The sequence below is a fragment of the Microtus pennsylvanicus genome, chromosome 5 (assembly GCF_037038515.1).
Source record: "Microtus pennsylvanicus isolate mMicPen1 chromosome 5, mMicPen1.hap1, whole genome shotgun sequence".
Taxonomy (NCBI): Eukaryota; Metazoa; Chordata; class Mammalia; order Rodentia; family Cricetidae; genus Microtus; species Microtus pennsylvanicus.
This window is the reverse complement of record NC_134583.1, coordinates 70,207,899-70,228,672: the sequence shown is the minus strand read 5'-3', so window position 1 is coordinate 70,228,672 and position 20,774 is coordinate 70,207,899. Positions and strand designations below refer to the sequence as shown.

At 43.3% G+C, this 20,774-nt stretch overlaps 1 protein-coding gene across 1 annotated transcript; it reads right to left on the bottom strand.

Annotated features, from left to right (window-relative positions):
- Window positions 1–477: 477 nt before the first annotated feature.
- LOC142850974 (disks large homolog 5-like) lies at window positions 478–20,766 on the bottom strand. The gene is made up of 8 exons (XM_075974860.1): window positions 20,629–20,766; window positions 20,457–20,553; window positions 17,757–17,826; window positions 11,702–11,861; window positions 10,462–10,593; window positions 9,615–9,798; window positions 2,583–2,698; window positions 478–1,417 (listed from the first exon to the last, which is right to left on the bottom strand). Exons 4-8 carry the CDS (start codon window positions 11,806–11,808, stop codon window positions 1,399–1,401), a joined length of 558 nt encoding a protein of 185 aa, XP_075830975.1. The 5' UTR covers window positions 11,809–11,861; window positions 17,757–17,826; window positions 20,457–20,553; window positions 20,629–20,766; the 3' UTR covers window positions 478–1,398.
- Between the last annotated feature and the right edge of the window lie 8 nt (window positions 20,767–20,774).

The window sequence follows — 20,774 nt, the reverse complement described above, 5'->3', positions numbered from 1 at the left end:
AGCAGGCCCTTACTCTACAGCTTTCCCATGTGACATACATGGTTTGGGATGAGAGGTTGGAAGGCATCTCCAGAATACCAACTTGCAGCTCAGCAGTTCCCCTCTGCTGTGGGCACCCTTTGCTCATGCATTTCAAAGGCAACTTTCAGTGGATTGCTATCCCGGGATCACAATGTGCAATTGTGATTGGACACCAGGATAGAACTAATGTAGTGCAGAACGAGGAGTTCCTTTCTTTCCAGATCCCTTCTTCATGACATTCTCTTAAATCTGACTGTAACAGAAAGTCTTGGTAGTAAAGACAGGAATAGGTCAGGCCATCCACATCCAAGCTACTACCCTCCTGTGTAGACCTGCCTGGATGCGAACCGGCTGTGTAACCAAGACTCCTGGAATGTGCAGAAATCCATCTCTGCCCATGAGTTCTGTAGTCACAAGAGAGCAACCCCACATCTGACTCAAGAAAGGCTGTAAACTGAGGAGTCGAAAATTGATTTTATTCATAAAAATACTCATTATATTCAATAGGAACTTTAGACAGGGTAGTCAGTATATACAGGGTAGAGCCTTAGCCAACTATTAAAACAACAAAAATAAATTATTTAAAGACCAACAACAAAATTTAAACCAAAGCAAAGAAAAAAATATCCAAACAAATGAAAACCAAACCCAAACCAGAACCCTGGCTCCAATTAAGCTAAAAATAGTCTCTAGCTCGAGATCCAAAAAAATCAATTGAGAGCATCTGGCTCCCTAAAGACACCAAAGGTGACCAAACTTCCTCTATAGACCCTTTCTCAGGACTGACATGCCAGTATAGGATGTGAAACTAGAGAATCCCTTGACATTTTCTTTATGGATGATCAATGACTAACACAGGTGAGGGATGCTGTAGTCTCTGTACTGCGTTGTCTTCACCAACACTTTCCTGTGACATGGAGTCTCCCTCAGCACTCACAGGAGAGGGAATCCTGTTCTTTTCCCTGTGGTGTGTACAGACTACAGCACGGCATCAGTACAGTCTTTCTCGTGAGAGTCCTCACCACATATGGAGGGCTCAGCCGGCTTACTAAAGACATGGAGAGGAAACTGACAGAGGAAGCCTTGCTCAGCAGCACATCCTCCCCATGCTGCTGTGCGCCACTCAGGGTCCACCTGCTGACCAATGTCGGGATTTGGAGTCATTCTTGGTGGGTCCTCTGAATGTCAGGCTTCTTTCTCTTGATTTCCTTTCTCCAGGAATAGTGGGCCAACAGAACATGAATCAGATTGGTGATGGATCCCCTGCAGTAGGTGGAGATTTTTCTTAGTCCTTTGTTCACAGCTACAAGGAGGGGTCTGCTTCTCCGTAGGTGTTGCTGCTCGAGTGGAGAATGTGTGAAGCTTCCTTCAGCCTCCTCAGTTCTCCAAAGCGGAGCTGTCAGAGAAGGAAAGGCAATCAGATGCATAGGAAGCCTCATTGGACCACAGCCTAGACAAAATCAGGGACTGTCCACACATGGGAAAGAAGCATCAAGGAAGAAAACCCACCCCATGAATGCCAAGGTTGCACGGGACAGGAGTCAATGGTGGCTCATTGGCCTGGCACACACACGGCTCCTGCTGCTGCAGGTCTGTCTGCAGGAGGCTCTCATCCTGGACTGTGGCCAGATCATGCTGGAGGTTTTCATATTAGGGGAGGAAAACAGCTGGGACACAAGTCTGTTAAGGACCTGCCCTATCAGCTTTTGAGCTCTCACCAGCTCTACTCAACTGGGAAATCCAGCATTATAATTGAGCTGGGCTCATTCACTCCTTGCTTCTTCAAGGATAAGACAGCACCTGAGTTTCTTTTTTTCTCCACCTTTAAAACTACTAGAAAGTGAGCTGAGAAATACACACTGTGGTGAACTAGAAAAACAGCCCATTACTCCAATAGTTTAGATACATTCTTTTGAAAAAAACAGCAGTATAGCAATGTCTGGGTCACAGGCCTTGAACAGATGCCAGGAAACTGTGAGCAACCTGGGAAGTTAACTGTATGAGGCCCTGAAGAGGAGCAAATACAACACTGCAGTGAAGGCTGGCTTATTCCTTCAGCACAGAAACTTCCTTGGATTCAACATGTCAAACTCTAAATGTGATTTTAATTCCAGAGAAACCTTCTTACAGGAAACAGATGCAAACCGCAGAGAACCCATAATCAATAAGAAGGTGCTGTATGCTAATCTGCCCAAGTGTAGGATTTTATCTCTGAAGGTGATACTCCTGGAGAAAATAAAGTGGCAGGAGGAGACACCATCTTCCACAATTAACACTGCCTCTATTAGGTCTGGGACGACCATAGGAAGGATCAATGCACTCAGAACACACGAGAGCACTCAGAATTGAAGAAGTGCACACAATTGAGAAAGATTAAGGATAACACATATTGCTTCCTGTGCAGACATTTCTGTTGACTGAGCCAGCCCAATACTCTCAGATGTTCTTTCCCTGGCTTTGACTGAAAAGTCATGCAAATGTCCAGGAACCCAAATAGGACAGAGATTCAGGTACTGGGGAACTACATGATATAACTCCCTCTTCATGGCCTGGGATCCTACCTCATCTGGGAGACAGCGAAGGGATTCTGCAGCTTTTCTGCCATTTCTGTATATTTGGTGACCAGGTCCCTCAGCTTCAGCAGGGATTGTTGTCTTTCCACCAATATATCCTGTTTCTGTTCATTAGAAGATTATGTTCTTAGTGGAGAGTTGAACACTCAAATGCACACACACACGCACACACACACTCCTCAACGCACACTTCTGGATATACATGTACAAGAACATACACATTCGGCAAAATAACAAGAATTAATCATTTGATATTTCTCTGTATCAATGGTCTCATTTCCTTAATAAAAATACACAGATGACAGAATGGATGCAGAAACAGGATCCATTTTTCTGCTGCATACAAGAAACAAACTTCAACATCAATTATAGACATTACCTCTGGGTAAAGAATTGGAACAAAAATCTTCCAAGCAAATGTACCTAAAAGACAAGCTTGTGTAGCTATTTTAATACCTAATAAAATCGACCTCAAACAAAAATTAATCAAAAGACATGGGGAAGGACACACCACAAAGATAACATTTTAATTTTTTTTTTTTAAATTTTTCGAGACAGGGTTTTTCCATAGCTTTGGAGCTTGTCCTGGAACTAGCTCTTGTAGACTAGGCTGGCCTTGAGCACAAGGAGATCTGCTTCCCTCTGTTTTTCAAGAGCTGGGTTTAAAAGTCTGCACCACCACCACCTGGCCATCATTTCAATTCTTAACATCTATGCCCTAAGTAAATTTTTAAGATAAACATTACTATAGCTTAAAACACATATTGATTTCCACATGCTAATATGGAAATTATTACCAATAATAACCTCAGCCTCAATAATGGGCATGTCATCAGTGTGCAGGTCATGCAGACAAAAATTAATAAACTCTGGATTAACTGAAGTTTTAAACAAAATAAACTTAACAGATATTTATCAGACAATTAGAGAATACAACTGTATATCAACAACTAAAGAAAGGAAATCATATATAAGTTCATGGAAATTGAAGATCTCTATATTGAATGAAAAGTGGACCAAAAAATAAAGAAAGAAAGAAATTAAAGACTTTCTAGAATTCAATGAAAACGAATACATAACCTACGCTAACTTATGGGACACAATGAAAGTAGTGCTAAGAGCACCAAGTGCCTACATTAAAAATGGGAAGATATCATACTTAATAGTAACACCTCAAAGCTATTGAACAAAAGGAAATATGTCCAAGAGGATTAGACCAGAAGAAATAATCAAACTGACAGCTAAACCAATAAAATAGAAATAAAGATAATTGTACAAAAATAAGTGAAAGAAAGAATTGGTTCTTTGAGAAAATCAACAAGATAGATAAACCCTCATCCAAGCTAAATAAAGACAGGCAAAGAATATCCCAATTAATAAAATCAGAAACCGTATGGGGACATAACAACGGATACCGAGGAAATCCAGAGAATCACAAGTACATACTTTAAATCATGTACTTCATCAAACTGGATTATCTATAAGAAATGAATAATTTTCTTAATAGGAATCATTTATCAAAGTTAAATTAAAATCAGATAAGTAAATATACCTACATTCCCCAGTGAAATAGAAGCCATTGTTAAAAGCCTCCCTCCACCCCACAAAAAAACGCCAGGGTCAAATGGCTATCGCACAGAATTCTACCATACTTTAAAGGAATAGTTAATGGCAGTACTCCTCAAATTAGTTTGCAAAATAAAAACAGAAGAAACAGTGCCCAAATCATTTTATGAGGTCGCAGTTACCTTGATACCCAAACCACAGAAAGATTCAACAAAGATATTTACAGACCAATTTCCCTAATGGACATAGATGAAAAAGTACTCAATAAAATACTTGCAAATAAATCCAAGAATATTTCAAAAAGATCATCTATTATGATCAAGCAGTCTTTAACCTAGAGATGTAGGGATAGTTCAGCATATGAAAATTAGTCAATGTAATCTACCATATAAAATGAAGAAAAAAACATACGATGATCATCTTACTAGATACCACAAAAATCTTTGACCCTTTCATGAAGAAAGACCTCAACACAAAAACAGACAGGAGAGAATATAAGGAATAGCTGGAACATGCCAGCAAAGGAGATGATTTCTGAAGAGACACTGGCACTAAGATCAACAATTAATAAAGACCCTCAGGAACACCATGAGTAGGAGAAAATAGAGGTTTAAAGAATGGGAAATGATTTGCATCAACTCGCATCAGACAGAGGGCTAATATCCAAAATATACAAAGCATTCAATAGACTAGACATCAACCATCCAAATCGTTCAATTATGAAACGTGGTACAGATAGAAACAGAATAAAAAGAAGAATCACAAATAGCTGAGAGACATTTAAAGAAATGATCAACATTCTTACCCTTCAGGGGAATTTGAACCAAAAACTCCTTTGAGATTCTACCTTACACCTGTCAGAATGGCTAAGGTCAATGGCAGGAACGACAGCTTATGGTGGTGTGGATTTGTAGCAAAGGAAACACTCCTCCATTTCTAGTGGGAGTCCAGAGTTGTCCAGCCTCTACGGCATCAACATGGCGATTCCTCAGAAAATTGGGAACTGATTTACCTCAAAATCTAGGTACACCGTTCTTGGACATATATCTAAAGGATGCTCTGTCCTATCACAAGAACACTTGCTCAAATATCTTCACTCTGGCTTTATTCATAATAACCAGGAACTGGAAACAACCTTAATGTCCCTCAATGGAAGAATGGATAAAGAACGGGCAGTACATTTACAGAAGAGAATATTACTTGGCTGTTTGAAAAGTGATATCCAATTGCTATTATAAGCAAATGGGTGGAGCTAGAAAAAATCATGCTGACAGAGATATCTGAGATCCTGAAAAACACATATTATATATATATTTACTTATAAGTGGGCATCAGTTGTTAAATAATTCATAATCAAGCCACTTCTGCACCCCAGAAAAGTTAGGTAAAGAGAAGGTCACTAGAGGAAACAGAAGAATTTCCCTGAGAAAAAAAATAGATTAGATTTTGCAAGTAAACTTTGGTTGGGTGGGGAGGGAATTGAAAGGGATCCTGTAGGGGGGAGGGATGGAGGCAGAGAGTGTGGAGAGAGAGTGTTGGAGTTGGGGGGCTCCCAGAGGCTGCTATGGAAAGCTAGTACAGATAAAACTTCCTGGAATTGCTGTTTTCTTTGATCATTGTGTTTATTTTCTCTATGGTATCTTCAGAATCTGAGAGTCTTTCTTCTATCTCTTGTATTCTGCTGGTTATGCTTGTTTCTGTAGTTTGCATGCAAATGGATGGAAATAGAAAACACTATCCTGAGTGAGGTAACCCAGACCCAAAAAGATGAATATGGGATGTACTCACTCATAATTGGTTTGTAGCCATAAATACGGGACACGGAGACTACAATTGGTGATCCTAAAGAAGCTAAGTAAGAAGGTGAACCAAAGGAAAAACATATAGTTATCCTCTTGGCTATGGGAAGTAGACAAAGTTGCTGGGGAGAAAATTGAGATCTTGGGGGTGGGGTGGGATGGGGGTAAGGGGAGATGGGGAGAGAAAAGGGAGAAGAGGAGGAAGGGGAAACTTGGAGAAAAAGGAGGATTGGGATAAAGGAAGGTTGGATAGGGGAGCACGGAAGCACAACTCTTAGTTAAGGGAGCCACCTTAGGGTTGGCAAGAGATTTGAACCTAGAGTGGCTCCCAGGTGCCCAAGCCGAGGTCCCCAGTTAATTCCTTGGGCAGCTGGGGATAGAGAACCTGAAATGACCCTATCCCATAGCAATACTGACGAATATCTTGCATATCATCATAGAACCTTCATCTGGTGATGGATGGAGATAGAGACAGAGACCCACACTGGAGTACTGGACTGAGCTCCCAAGGTCCCAATGAGGAGCAGAAGGAGGGAGTACAAGAGCAAAGAAGTCGGGACCATGAGGGGTGCACCCACCCACGGAGACAGTGGAGCTGATCTATTGGGAGCTCACCAAGGCCAGCTAGACTGTGACTGAAAAAGCATGGGATAAAACTGGACTCTCTGAACATGGCGAACAATGAGAGCTGATGAGACGCCAAGGACAATGGCAAGGGGTTTAGATCCTACGTAATGTGCTGGGTTTGTGGGAGCCTAGCCAGTTTGGATGTTCACCTTCCTAGATATGGACGGAGGGGGAGGACCTAGGACTTACCACAGGGGAGGGAACCCTGACTGCTCTTTGGACTGGAGAGGGAGAGGGAAAGGAGTGGGGGGAGGGGGAGAAGGGTGGGAGGAGGGCAGAAGGGTGGGAGGACGGGGAGGGAAATGGGAGGCTGGAAGGAGGTGGAAATTTTTTTTTTCTCATTTCCTCAATAAAAAAAAAAAGAAATAAAAAAAAAAACTTCCTGGAATCTATATGGGGGATCCTAGTGAGGAATCCTAGTAGTGGCACATACAGAGTCTGAACTGACCATCTTCTGTAGCCAAGAAAGGCTTCCAGTGCTGAGACTGGATTGCATTCAGTTGAATATTTGGCTGGAGGGGATTCTGTGGAGATCCCTATACAGCTCCGGCTCATGCGAGGACAGACTGCTGCTCTCTGAAAACTAACAGTGAGCTCCCATTGTTGTGGACAACATCTACACATCATTGAACCTAGAGAGAGCAAGCTGTTGCCTGCATGGAGCCTTCACCCATATGCTCTAGTCTCTTTGGCATGGGATGATACTCTGCAGGTTACAGAAAGAGAAACATGACATCAACTCAGCCACAAAAACCTTGACTTACAGTCTGTCCTCCCTGCAAGTTATGCTGGGGCACTGTTGGTGCAGAACTCGACAGAGTGGCCATACAATGTCTGGCTTAACTTGAGGCTCATGCAAGGTGAGGCAGTCCATTCCCTATAATCACTGGATGGCTAAAATCTGCAGACCAAATAGCCCAGAGACATAGCACAGAAGCAAACATAACTAAAAAAAAAAATCAATGAACTGATTACTAATATTCCTATCAATGTTCTGCTATACTCATAGATTGGTGCCTTGCTGGTCTTCATCAGAGAGCTTTTCTCTAGCAGTAGTTGTGTGAAAGTGAGTATCTAAATTCGAACTTTCTATCAGTCCTACCCATTGGAGCTCAGGAAAACTTTAAGAAGAAATGGGGAGAGGGGTATGGATTTTAGGAGTAAGCGGGAATGATGGGCTGGAGGGCACTAGGAGAACATGGCCCACTGAATAAAGTAAACAGGGCTCACATAGGCTCACAGAGTTCTGTATGGGCCTGCATGGGTCTGCACCATGTTCTCTGCATAGATGTTGGTGTTTTGGTGGGACTCTTAATAGTGGGTGTGGTGTGTCTCTGACTCTTTTGTCTGCTCTTGGGATGCCTTTCCTCCTATTGGAAAGCTTTGTCCAGCCTCTGTATGAAGGCCTTTTTCTTGTTTTGTCATGCTTGCCTGTTCTTTTCTGGAAAGAAAACAAAGGGTAGCAGATCTGGAAAAAGAGAGGTTTATAGGAGCTGAGAGAAGTGGCGGTAGAGAAAACTATGGCATGTGAGAATAATTTATTGTCAATAAAAGGAAATGTTCACTCAATAAAAAAAAAGTGAATCGTTGAAGAGTTACAACACTTTAAAACAGAGTTATTAACTGTGTAATCTCTACCCAAAAGGAGAGCTTAACATTTTCTTTCTCTAAAATATTAACAAGGAGCAGGAATCCCTATGATTCGATGGCATATAATATTTTTCACTTATAGCTGGGATTCATAGGCCATGGCTAGTGGGAAGGAGGTAAAATTGCCTTTTCTGTGAAGAGTAAAATTTATGGACAGATCCTTAGTAAGGCTTAGATTCTGCCTCCTGCAGGAAAATCCTCTGCTCCTGGAGGTCTCAAACGCAATGAGAGCTGGAGGGTTGCACCGAGCAGACACCAGCTATGATGTAAGAGATGAATTAAAGGTAATAACTTCATCAGTTCCTTCAGGACAGACATCTTATCTGTTTGCTGCAGGTATAGCTTACTTCCTGGCATTTATGGGACTCCCAACATAGACTCTTGAATGGTTAAATGAATGAAAGCTACCTTTATGTTATTCATTTTAAAGCTACCTTTCTACTAATGATAAAGCATCTTAAATTATATTTTCACCAATGCTTTTGAGATGACTATAATTTAGCACCTATGTCTTAAAAACACAAATGTAAGCCGGGCAGTGGTGGTGCACGCCATTAATCCCAGCACTCGGGAGGCAGATGCACGCGGATCTCTGTGAGTTCGAGACCAGCCTAATCTACAAGAGCTAGTTCGAGGACAGGCTCCAAAACCACAGAGAAACCCTGTCTCGAAAAAAAAACAAAAAAAAAAAGCACAAACGTATAATCTACTGACCTTGGACATTTGGTTTAAGCATCAATTTTAATTTAAGTATTTAGACTAAGTTTGAGCTTGTGATGCAAACCCTTAATCCTAGCTACTCAGAGACTGAGACAGAAGGACTGAACATTAAAGTCTGGACTGAACTCTACTGTGAGTTCAAAGCTAATCTTTGGAATGTAGTGTGATCATATCTCAAGACTTTAAAAGGATTTGGTGATATATATCATTGTTAGAATGTGTAACAAACATGAGCAAAGCCCAGGTTTAATGTTATTTTAATAATTAGATCAAATAACCATGGGAGAACTGCTATTTTCTGAAGGGAAATTAAGGAGGAGTGGACCCGGGGTCCGGGAACAGGGGGTGAATGACTGGGAGGAGGGAAGGAGGTTGAACTGATGACACATGAGAGAAGATGAAACATGTAGACAAGAACCTCCCCTTTGACATTTACACGGGGATTTCCTCCTTCAAAGCTGTTTCCAGCCATTGATCTCACAAGATGCTAAATCCTTAGAAAGTCTTGGAATAATCACAGAAATCAACACTTGGACAGGATGTTAGTAAGCTACTGGAAAAGTGGGTGGATGATCACGTGTGTGTGTGTGTGTGTGTGTGTGTGTGTGTGTGTATTACTACTGATGGTGGACAGCCTGCCCACATTGCTGCAGCCTACCTTATCCCCCTCGTCACATAGCTCACAGAACTTCTCATCGGTCTTTTCATAGAGATTCTTCACCTTCTCACAGACCACTTGCAGTGAAATCTGCTCCCTCCATAGCTTTCGGTTCTCCTCTCTCAACATGCTCACTTTTTTCTTCAACTGAGTTCGCTCACTCAGGAGCTGGTTGTGGAGGATGCTGAACCATCACAAAAACACCATGAGACCTACCTAGCCTCCATCTCCCACATCACCCATGCAAACTCCCATGTCCCCAGAGAGCCCTAGACCAGAGCCCACAGTCACCATGCCAGGATACCCTAGTGGCTGTCAAATGTCAGAGAATGGCCAAATTACAGAAAGACTCAGACTGCTTTTGAAAACTGTTACAATGAAAGAAATGCATGTACTTCTGAGAGCAGGGTTTGCCTCCTACCACATGTACTTAACTGTCCATGGTACTGGGAAAGCATCAGCAGGTTGAGAGGTAGAAGACAAACATTCTGTGAGGGAGGACAACAGACCCAATTGAAATATATTCTATCTATGGGTAGAATGGGATCACCTCTGTAAACCCCTACCAGAGCCCCCAAGACCCACAAATGCCTGACACCTTTATCATGGTACAAATAGATTTTCTATCTAGAGGCTCCTGAGGCTGGCAGGACAATGTTGTGATGGGCTCACAGATACTTCAGTCTTAGCAAAACTAGTCCAGCAGGTCCAAGTCAAGAGCATAAGACAGACTGCTTTTTATAGGGAGACAGGCCAAAAGGAAAGTCCTCACTTTGGTTCAAAGACAAAAACATGGCAAAAGCAGTCACTGCCAAGGAATAGAGTCCCAGTGAAGTCAGTCACTCACCTGTAAGAGACGGTTTCCTCAGTCAGCTCCTTGCACTTGTTCAAGGCCTCTCTCATCTCCATGGGAAATTTCTGTAGATCCAACATCACTTTCTTATGCTCCATATTCACCATCTCCAGCTCAAAATTTAGCCTGTATTAGGGCATAGCCCCAGAGCAAAGAACCCCGTGAATTCTGGCTTTAATGATCCTATGATTTCAGGCTGTGCCCTAAACACCCCAGCACAGTCAATGTCACATTCTGATAGCTATGAACGAGGACAACCTGGTGCTGTTTAAACTTCCTGACGTGGCCCCAGACCAGCAATCAGGGGTGCAAAGGGAGTGATCCAGAGCTGCGTGAGTTCCATTAATGGGCCTGGAGGAATAGAATAGTTAAGTCCTGGGGAGCCTGTGTCACAAGTCTGATCCCACCAGAAATCTATGATAATGTTGTTCCCATCTTCAGAACAGGGATTTTTGATCCCAGGTTCCTACTGCTACATGGATGTCTAAAGCACAAAATCAGTGTTTCCAGCGAGCAGACCTGACTTAAGGATAGATATATAAGTCTCCAGTGGATTCCAATGGGCTGCCAAAGTGAGCACATGGGCCAGGAGCACCATCACTGGTCATAGTGGAGTTCCCTGACCCTAAGGGAACTTAGTGGGATCACCTGGAAACTGTGGCACAGAAAGAACCACATGCCACAGACCCACAACTGCTAGGACACACATACACACACACACACATACAAAGAGGGTGCCAAATAAATGTAGGCAGGCAGAATTGTCTCAGAATATAAGAAACCAGACTAGAGAGGAGCATTGAAGAAGATCAGACCTCATGTCTTACACTGAGATGCACCAAGACGACTAGGGCCCTCCAGCTGCTCCCAGGAGCAGCCAGTACACAAGCACCTGCTGGTTAAGCACAAAGACTCACCATAAACTCACAGCACCTAGCATCGTCCACAAGCCAACACCTGCCAAGGCCTCATGAAATGTATGCTGAGAGCTCACAAACTATTGCCCCATCCCCAGACTGATCCAGGCCACAGGCTCTGCTTTTTATTTGGAGGAATCACACAGCCTGTGTCCTGATATCACTCCTTCCCAGATTCCAGCTATGCCTCTCAGTGCCCTCAGGATATTTAGTTTAGGCAGAACACTCTGGAGGTGCAGCCTCCAGTGACCTGAGGAATGCTGGGGTTGACTCGGTAGGGTCAAGACAGTTACGCAGGAACTAGACGAAATGGCTACCTGTTGTTCAAATCCTTGTTGGTATAATTAGCGAGAATTCCACGAAGTTCATTCCTTTCTTGGGTCATCATCTGAAGCTGCATGGTCAGTGTAGCCACCTTGTTCATCCGCGGCTCCTGCCCAGTAACAGAGTTTGGGGTTGATGTTTTTCCAGCACTCCCTGCAGGTAGATAAATATTAGTGAATTTATGCAATAGTATGGCACAAGACCAGGAGAGATCATGTTGAGTTCGAAGAAGAGGCCAAGGAAGAGTGAATGCATGGAACACAGTGAATGATCAGGACAACTGTCCTCAAACTGGGAGCCCATAAGCCATGCCTCTGTCTCCACTCACTGTGGCTAGCTATGTGTATCAGCCCCTACTGCTGCCCCACTGGCCCTGAAAGGCATATGTCACCCAGCCATGCTGCCTTGGAAATATCAACTCATTTCTGATATGATACAGAAAATTCCTGGAGTTTCCAGTGCTTAGAGACTCTCAGTCTCTTAGTGTGGCTGGAATAGAAGTAACTGAATGTCTGAGACCCTGGTGCATAGATGGGGAATTTCCCATGAGATACTCACAGAACCTAAAGAAATCACTGATGATGAGTTGTAGCAACAACCTACTCTCACACCCCATTAGTCTGTGCCTCCTGCTGGTCTTTGCCACTCAAAATAAAATTAAGAAACTCACAGAACAGCAGCTGTAACCTTGACGACTCCAGGATCTCTGCCAAACTAACTAGCAGCAATCCTTGACTATGGGTCTGCACTTTAGTAACCCAGAGAAGCAACATAGAACCATCTCTTCCAAGATCCCAGCTACTAAACCCCATTTCTGTAAGGTCCAACTCAACCCCCAACCTCCTCCTTCGAAAGTCAGATCTCTCTGCCAACCAGTGTGCTCAATCTTGCCATTGTGTCTTCTGGTGAACCCTATATGCACATAATTGATGTGGGAGTGATTTCTTATTAATAAAGAAACTGCCTAGACCCATTTGATAGGCCAACCCTTAGGTAGGCAGAGAAAACAGAACAGAATGCTGGGAGAAAGAAGCTGAATCAGGAGTCGCCATGATTCTCCCACTCCAGGCAGACGCAGGTTAAGATCATTCCTGGTAAGCCAGCTCGTGGGCTCCACAGATTAATAGAAATGGGTTAGATTGATATATAAGAGCTAGCCAATAAGAAACTGAAACTAAAGGGTCAGGCACTGTTTAAAAGAATACAGTTTCCACGTAATTATTTTGGGTAAAGCTAGCCGTGCGGGCGGCCGGGTGCGAAGGACGCAGTCCTGCCGCTCCTATTTCAACACATAATGAGTGCCCCAAGAATACAACACTGTTGGTTTCAAAAAAAGATGCCAACGACTCTTTAGGATACAGCAGAATGTCCAGAGAACGGACTGTTAGGGTCACTGCCAACTGCCATCACTTATCTCATAACTGTCTCTTCCCAAGTTCACCAAAAGCCAAGCTGGCTTTTTCAGGTGCCTTCCCTGAGACACAGGGGAAGCTCGTCAGCACCTCTCTGATAGTTAGACTCTAATTAATTATAATTTAATACTTCATCATTTATGGAGGTCAAGACTCATTTTCAAAACATTCCCAAGGAACGGATCTTCACCTCCTAATCAAACAGATGGGAAGAGAAGGATACTAAGAAATTAGCTCATGTTGATGTGGAATGAAGTTCAGTTTCATGAAGTGAATGAGTACCTCAGGAAATATCCACAGGGCTGTTACAATGTGTGGGGGTGATGGGGATTGCAGGTGACCCATCAGACCGAAGATGAGTCACATGGGTAATGATGTAAATTTCCCCCAAACTTCAGCAGAATACATTCCATCCATCATGATGTTAGCAAAGGTGAGATCACCTAGTGACAGGACAGGCTGGAGACACCTAAGGGCATCCACAGGTGAGCCCTCACTCACCAAGAACAGACGCTTGCCGGGAGAGTGATGGCTCATTCCTGCACTCAAGTTAAAGTTAAAGTCAAGTTAAAGATGACTGGCTATTGAGATTCAGGAACTCAGAAACCTTAGGGGTCACTGACATGCAGCAATACCCAATGGTTTCTACCCTGTGAGGTAAAATTTGAGATCCTCCAGCTTTGGCCAGAGGATTTTACTCTCCCTGTTATTAGTGACCCACAACCAAAAGAAATCCAGTGTGGGTGAAGCTCAGTGTTGTAACTGAAACCTCATTCATCCCTCTCTCCTTCCTTCCCACTCAGAGTCAAAGCAGAGGGCCCTAGCACAGCAGCTGCAGGGTTGACCATTACTGGCTCTCTGCCAATCTAAGCATCAGAAACCCTGAACTCCAGGTCTACTCTTTAGTAACAGAGAGAAGCATGATAGATTCATTACCTCCACGAAGCTCTAAGATCCTGTGACTCACTAGGAAAAACCAAGCTGAAGCCTTCCACCATCAAGAAACTCCCCACTCCCTCCCCAGGACTCACTGCATTTTCCCCAGAACCATTTATGTCTTGATGTGCGACACTGAGGTTGAAGGCCAGCTTCCTTCTGCCTCCCTCTAGTCTCGTTATGCTCTCCCTTCTGTCTCCCAAGGAGCCTGCTCAGTCTTGCCAACATGGCTATGTCCAAAACCCGTAGGCAATGAACAGATGCCCCACAGGCAGTTGGTGTTGCCACAACACTGATGACATCACAGAGAATCAGGGGTCTCCAGGATACAATAGAATGTCCAGGGAGGGGTCTGCTGCTGTCCATGGTACAGCCATTACCTCTGACTCATTTCCTCATTCCAAAATGACCTTAAACCAAGCAGCCATATCAGGAGCCTCTCTGGGGTCAAAAAGGGAAAAGGAAGCTCTTATACAGGTAGTAATAAAAAATTTCCCCTGGAGAATCAGCAGAGCTCACTCAGGCTATAAGGTTGTGAGTGAAGATGTGATTCACTCTTGACGTGTTTGGTTGGAGTCACATGAGGCCAGAAGATCCCTCAGATATTTAGAAAAAACAGTCCTAGAAGCAATATGATGGTCCAAACCTTGAGTCAATATACTGAAGCAAGAGCAGTGACAAGTCAGAGGTCTGTCGGGATTGTGTAGAGGCACCCTAAGTTGGAAACACATGCACACGCATACAGATAGAAGAAGCACACAATCATGGGATAGAATATGATGTACATCACTGCTATGGTCCTTCTATCAGCAAACAAAAGCCAAATTCCTTGGCCTAGAGCCAGGTGTTATGATATATGTGCTTGTTAATGGCTTTGGGTACAATACCCTTTAGGAGATCATGAGAAGGACAGGCATTTGGAGAGGCTTGGGGTTATTAAATCAAAGAGTTTGGTTATAGCCTAACCTCAATTTTCTATTTCTGACAGTTCTTGTAAAGAGGATCCAGCCCATCGTTAGGCTGAAATTCATTTTCTCCAGATCTCTGGACTTTCTCAACAGAAGCATGTTTCTTAGAACTTAGGCTGATGAGGTCTGTCAAGTGATCTGTGCCATTTCAGATATGGAAGCACTAAGCAGGTGAATGTGATTAGCAACTTTTTTTCTAAATAGGGTCTTGTAGAGACCAACAAGTTGAAACCAAACAACTGGCAAAACTGGTATGAAAAAGGTTTATGAACATACAGAGTGGTGCTGCGGTAAAGAAGCAGAAGTGAGAAGTGAGATACAGAGAGAGAGAGAGAGAGAATATGGTTTGCAAATCAATCTGAGATGTGACAAGATCTAGAAAACAAGGTATAATGGATTACCAGCAAATTCCAGCAACTAAGAAAGAGGCCTGTGTGGGGGAAACCCAGCCCAAGGGGGTGTGTTAGCCTTCTGCTAATTGTTAGGTATAAATCTGGCGGGTGTGAGCCCCGCCGGTCCCTTTTTGTACTTCCTGTTCATCACTGGATCCCTAGTGTTGTAAGCTATTCCCTCATTAAAGTTTACTATTTCATATTAAGCTAGCCTGGTTATTACGCCACACAGCTTGGCCTTTTCAATAATTAATTGTGAGATATCACACTTCCATGAACACACTTCTCCAACTCAGGAGATATACTTATCCACCCCAGCCAAATATGCACAAAACCATTCTGCATGTGCCTGCCTCTAATCTCACCAGTCTCCCACACAAATAGGCTTCACTCTCTTCCAAATGACCTGAGATTCAGTTGACAGGTGACCGCACCTATGACCCACAATGTTTTCTCTTGACCCACCCATGGAATCTGGAAGGTGCTCATGAAATGAACTGAGAGATAAGACTTTGCCTACCTGATACTCAAAATGCAGCCTTGAGATTCTCAATCTCTGGATGATAACCCTAAACCATCCCTCTACAGGAAAGGGAGTCTTGCTGTCAGCTAGTTTTTCTTCTTCCCTTTACATTCTTCAGAAATCGAGGGGACAGCCTCCTCAAGCCTATTCACAGTGGCACATGGTACAGCTTGGCTTCATAACCCTCAAGTCTCACCTCAAGAAGTCAAAAGAAAATTGACGGAGTTCACAAACACTCATATGGTTGGAGATGCCGAGGTTATCTATTGTTCACTCTAGCACCTTGCAGGGCCAGAATGTGTTCCCCAGACTAAGCATGTTATCTTCTCTGATATCATCCCAGGGCACACAAATCTGGCTGGAAGGAGCCAAGCTTTCTTCCTTTCCACGGTCTCATAAGGCCCATAATATTGTGACGTAAGTTCACGTATTATCTCTGCATGGACATTTGCCTATCAAGGAAAACTCATGTTCCCAAAACATAACTTCTGCTATCTCTGGTTCCACCAGAGTCTTGTTCTAATTCTGCATTCCTTAGTAAATGCAACTTGTGTCTTCTATTGCTTAAAGCTTCCTTTTTTCCCATAGAACACACCATTGAGAGTTTGGCTAAATCATTAAGAATTGACTAATACAGCATTCATCATCCATTCACTTTACTTGAAAATTATTGAGGGATGCACCCTAAAAACAACAAGTCTTTATGTTTCCTGCACCTCTATCTTCTAAAAAGCTTTGAGAGATCTCACTAACAGAATTACCTGCCCACTCCTCTATCAGTCAAAAGGGTCCTTAAGGGTTATATGCATATTTACCATTAAGTCTGCAAATGCTTCATTCTTGATGCTTGCAGCCCTCAACTTGGGCTGAACTTAAGACATACTTCCAGGAATACAATTATCTCAGAGAAGAATTTAAAACCCTCATAAGTTGAGAGCAGCTGTATACATTTGCACAATGGTACAAGGACTTAAGAACGAAGAGAGTTACTGCCGTATTCATTACATTAATAACAATTTAAAGTTGTACTAATAAAGGCCATCTTCAAAAAACTGACAGGGTCATTTAGCCTATGCTGTTGAATGAGACTCAGTACAGTGAACAGACTACAGACTACTAAACACACACACACACACAAGCACGCACGCGCACACACACACACAGCACTTGTTACTAGGTAAAAAGAACAAGTCTATTCAAAGCATTAACACTGTATATAGAAGACAACATTGTTCTTTTGTGAATTTCGTATCATGTGAGTTTGTTCACAGTACTGTGCAATTTCAATAGTATCAAACTGCAAATTCCCTAATATCTGAAATTAGTAAATTTAGCTAAGCGGCCAGCAGAGTGATCCTACAAAGTCTAGACTGGACCTACATCCTTGGCCTCATTTCTCCATGTACACCACATCTTTCCTGGAACACCGGTTTCCCATCCACTTATACAGTTCCATCCTTAGTGCTAAGTATCAGCTAGAAAAAACCTTTCCCTGAGCAGCCGACCATGGCTGTGTATAACTCGGCTCTTTATATTATTATTTCACCTTCCTTTCTTTAAAGACTCAAAGCATTATGAAATATTCTTCACTTGTCTCCCATGTCACTCCCATGAACACAGCATCACAACTGAGGTCTTCCCTCCTGTCTTCTGTGGTCCCCTAAGGGTGCCTGGCACATAGGAAGACTGCATCTGTAGAATTACTGAAATGCTAAAACTGATGATGATGTACCTTAGCATTACAAAAGCGCTGTGATCACAGGACTGGTGTCAGGTTATAGCTAGGAATGTTCAAGATGTCAAACAGGGCCACTTACCTTCATTATCATCTCAGGAGGAATACAGTGAGTGAGAAACTCAGAGAGCCTCCAGCGGACTTCAACGAGCCTAAAAAAAAAAAAGGAATTGACACTTTGTGATAAAAAAGGAACAATTTTAATGACCCAGCTGGTACAGGTGGAGTTTCTTACTTGATTTATCACCCGGCTGTACACAGAAGCTGCCTGACTTGTGCTGTACCAGTGAGAGACAGCCCCAGTACACCCACTTCAATGTCTTCTCAAACAGTCTCATTCTGCAGCCCAACTCGCCTGGGCCTCATTAGCTCATGCCAGCTTTGAACTGGTAGCACTCTTTCTGCCTCAGCTTCCTAGGATAATCCACCAGGGCCAAGGACCAGTTCAGTTTTTAAAAGTTTTTTTCCATACATTTTAACAGTAGCTATTTATAATAAGGGCTCCTCATTGTATCACTCACAAAAGTACTGAAGAGAAATCAAGACTTCAGGGGCCTAAGAGATGGTTTGAGAGGTAATCTGCTTGTATTACATATCTAATAACCTGAGTCTGATTGCCAAGAACCCATGGTGAAGGGCCAAAATGATTCCTGGAAGCCATCCTCTGATCTCTACAGAGACACACTTATGGCTGTGTGCGCTTATGAGCAAGTACACGTGTGTAAACACGAACATGGACACACATACACGCACACATACCCACAAATAAGCAGAATATTAAAAATTAAAAAGAAAAAAAAGAGAAATCAAGAACTTGAAATGTGGGAGTTGAACTCGTTCACACCAGAAACTAAATACACTCACTCTACTGATGAATCAAGTACTGTTTATGCAGCTTAGAATTTTATGCTTAAAGTATCTACAGAGAGGCTGTGAAAAGACTGGCCTGTCTCCAGTCAACCACACAAGAGATGAGGTAATGTTAGCATGAAGTTGAACTTGGTCTATAAACAATACATCAGGGACACAAAGCTGACCTTCACAGAAGGGACAGGCAGAGCTTCCGGATAACCTCAACCAGGATAAGCCAATAACGAGTGCAAACCCGAGTCCCTAACTCAGGCTCCCCTCATGGTATTTTCACGAGGGTGGGACGGAAATGCACATACTGCATGTCAGAACAAGAATAAATAACGATATTCCCTAAACTCAGAAAACAACTGTCTTTGTCTTTCTACAATGCATTACCAAGAAAAAAACAACTGTCCAGGGTTCTGAATAAGCAGCTGCAGATGCTCCACTGCAGGTGAATCAAGACATGGATTTAGAAGTTCTCTCTTAAAAGCACAGGTTCAAACTCCTCTCTTTGTCACACACAGAGTTCAGCACAGCAGCAGCACAAGGTCTCACTAACCACCTGCAGTAACTGACAGAAGAATCTCCCGAACCCTAACTCGTCAGATAGCTACCTAGAAACACACACTCCTCTCACCACTGTGTTCATCTAAACCACGGACGCTCAGGCTCTCATGGCTGCACTCAAGTCTATTCTGCACCCTAAAAATGATCTATTCCCCCTAGAGCTCAAGGCGGCTTGCTTCTCAGCTGTGACGGGCAAGGATGAGGCTGTGCTTCAGTGAGGCTGAGGAAATGCCACACTGCAACAGCAGGGGACCTCAAAACTGTCATGTTTATTCAGAGCTATGGAGCCTGTCTTAGTTAAAAGAAACAACTAGTGGCTGAGACATTTCAGTCCTGTCCACTACTGAGTAAGAAACCCACAGACGTGAAAGGAAACAACTTTGGAATGTGGCACAACGATGCTTTCTAAGTACTTCGTATTTCTCACCACAGATCCTGTCCTTGGGCACGAGCAGTGTCTTGCAGTTCTGGACCCACAACGTACAATCTCTTTGATCTCTGCACCAAAGCACAAGTGCCCTTGGCAGGACAACAAACAGTATCTCCAAGAGAGAAACATTTGGCTAAGGTAGCTCTCAAGCTGGAAGCTCAGTGTCTTTCTAGCATATTCAGCATCAATTACAAAGCAATTACAACAATGACAATTGTTCTTTCAGCCTGAGCACAATAGGCACTTTATGCTGTGCAATAAAACTAAGAGACTTTCTGGGGGGTGGGGGGTGAAGAGATGAAAAAAGTTCAACTTTACATGCTAACATATTGAAGAAAAGCATAAACTATACGCACTAACTACTTAGGTTCACTATATTTCAGGTCTTACATGCAATTTTTTCCCCTTTCAAATGAGGCTCTGTTGCCAGGAGGCCGCTTGTTAGTTCCCTGCCACTTAGCCCCAAAATAATCACACAGAAGATGCATTCATCAAATCACTGCTTGGCCCATTAGCTCTAGCTTCTGCCTAGCTAACTCTCACATATTAATTTAACCCATTTCTACTAATCTGTGTATTGCCCCGAGGCTGTGACTCACCGGGAAAAGTTCCCTCTGACTCCCAGAGGCTACATGGCTTCTCTCCAATCTGCCCTGCTTTCTCCCAGCATTCCATTTAGTTCTCCCCACCTAGTTCTCCTCTGCCCTTCTCTCTCCCAGCATTCCATTTAGTTCTCCCCACCTACGTCTCCTCTGCCCTTCTTTCTCCCAGCATTCCATTTAGTTTCCCCACCTACTTCTCCTCTGCCCTATCAGGCCAAGCCAATTTCTTAATTCATTAACCAATAAAAGCAACATATAGACAGAAGGACCTCCCACACTAAAGCTCGGGAATTATTGTAAATGTCGTGTGCCTCCCTCATGCTGTTACCCCTGTGGAGTCTGCTGACTGACGGTAGCATCTGCAGTCTCCTCAGATACACCTCCCATCTGTCTCGGGGATTTCTTGGTCTTCAGTAAAAGGGTATCTATGACACAAGAGAAAATACATTAACCACACATCGTCATGCTACAGATGCTCCCTGTGTGACGGCCCCACTCACTGCTGCACTCTGCAAGCTTCACACATCAGTAAGGCTTTCCTGAGGTTCCAGCAGGACTTCTCTGCCAGCCTGTGAGCCAGCTTCGAAGGAAGAGCCAGATCTTCCTTCTTGCAGGCAGTGGATAATACACTGCAAATCTGGAAGAC

Bases quoted from the DNA above. Each gene is read 5' to 3' on its own strand.
- LOC142850974 (XM_075974860.1), bottom strand. From the start codon at position 11,808: ATGAACAAGGTGGCTACACTGACCATGCAGCTTCAGATGATGACCCAA. The intron at 10,594-11,701 runs GTAGCCATTTCG...GCCCTAATACAG, and splicing joins AACAAGGATTTGAACAACAG to GCTAAATTTTGAGCTGGAGA. The intron at 2,699-9,614 runs GTAGGCTGCAGC...TCTAATGAACAG, and splicing joins TATGTGACGAGGGGGATAAG to AAACAGGATATATTGGTGGA.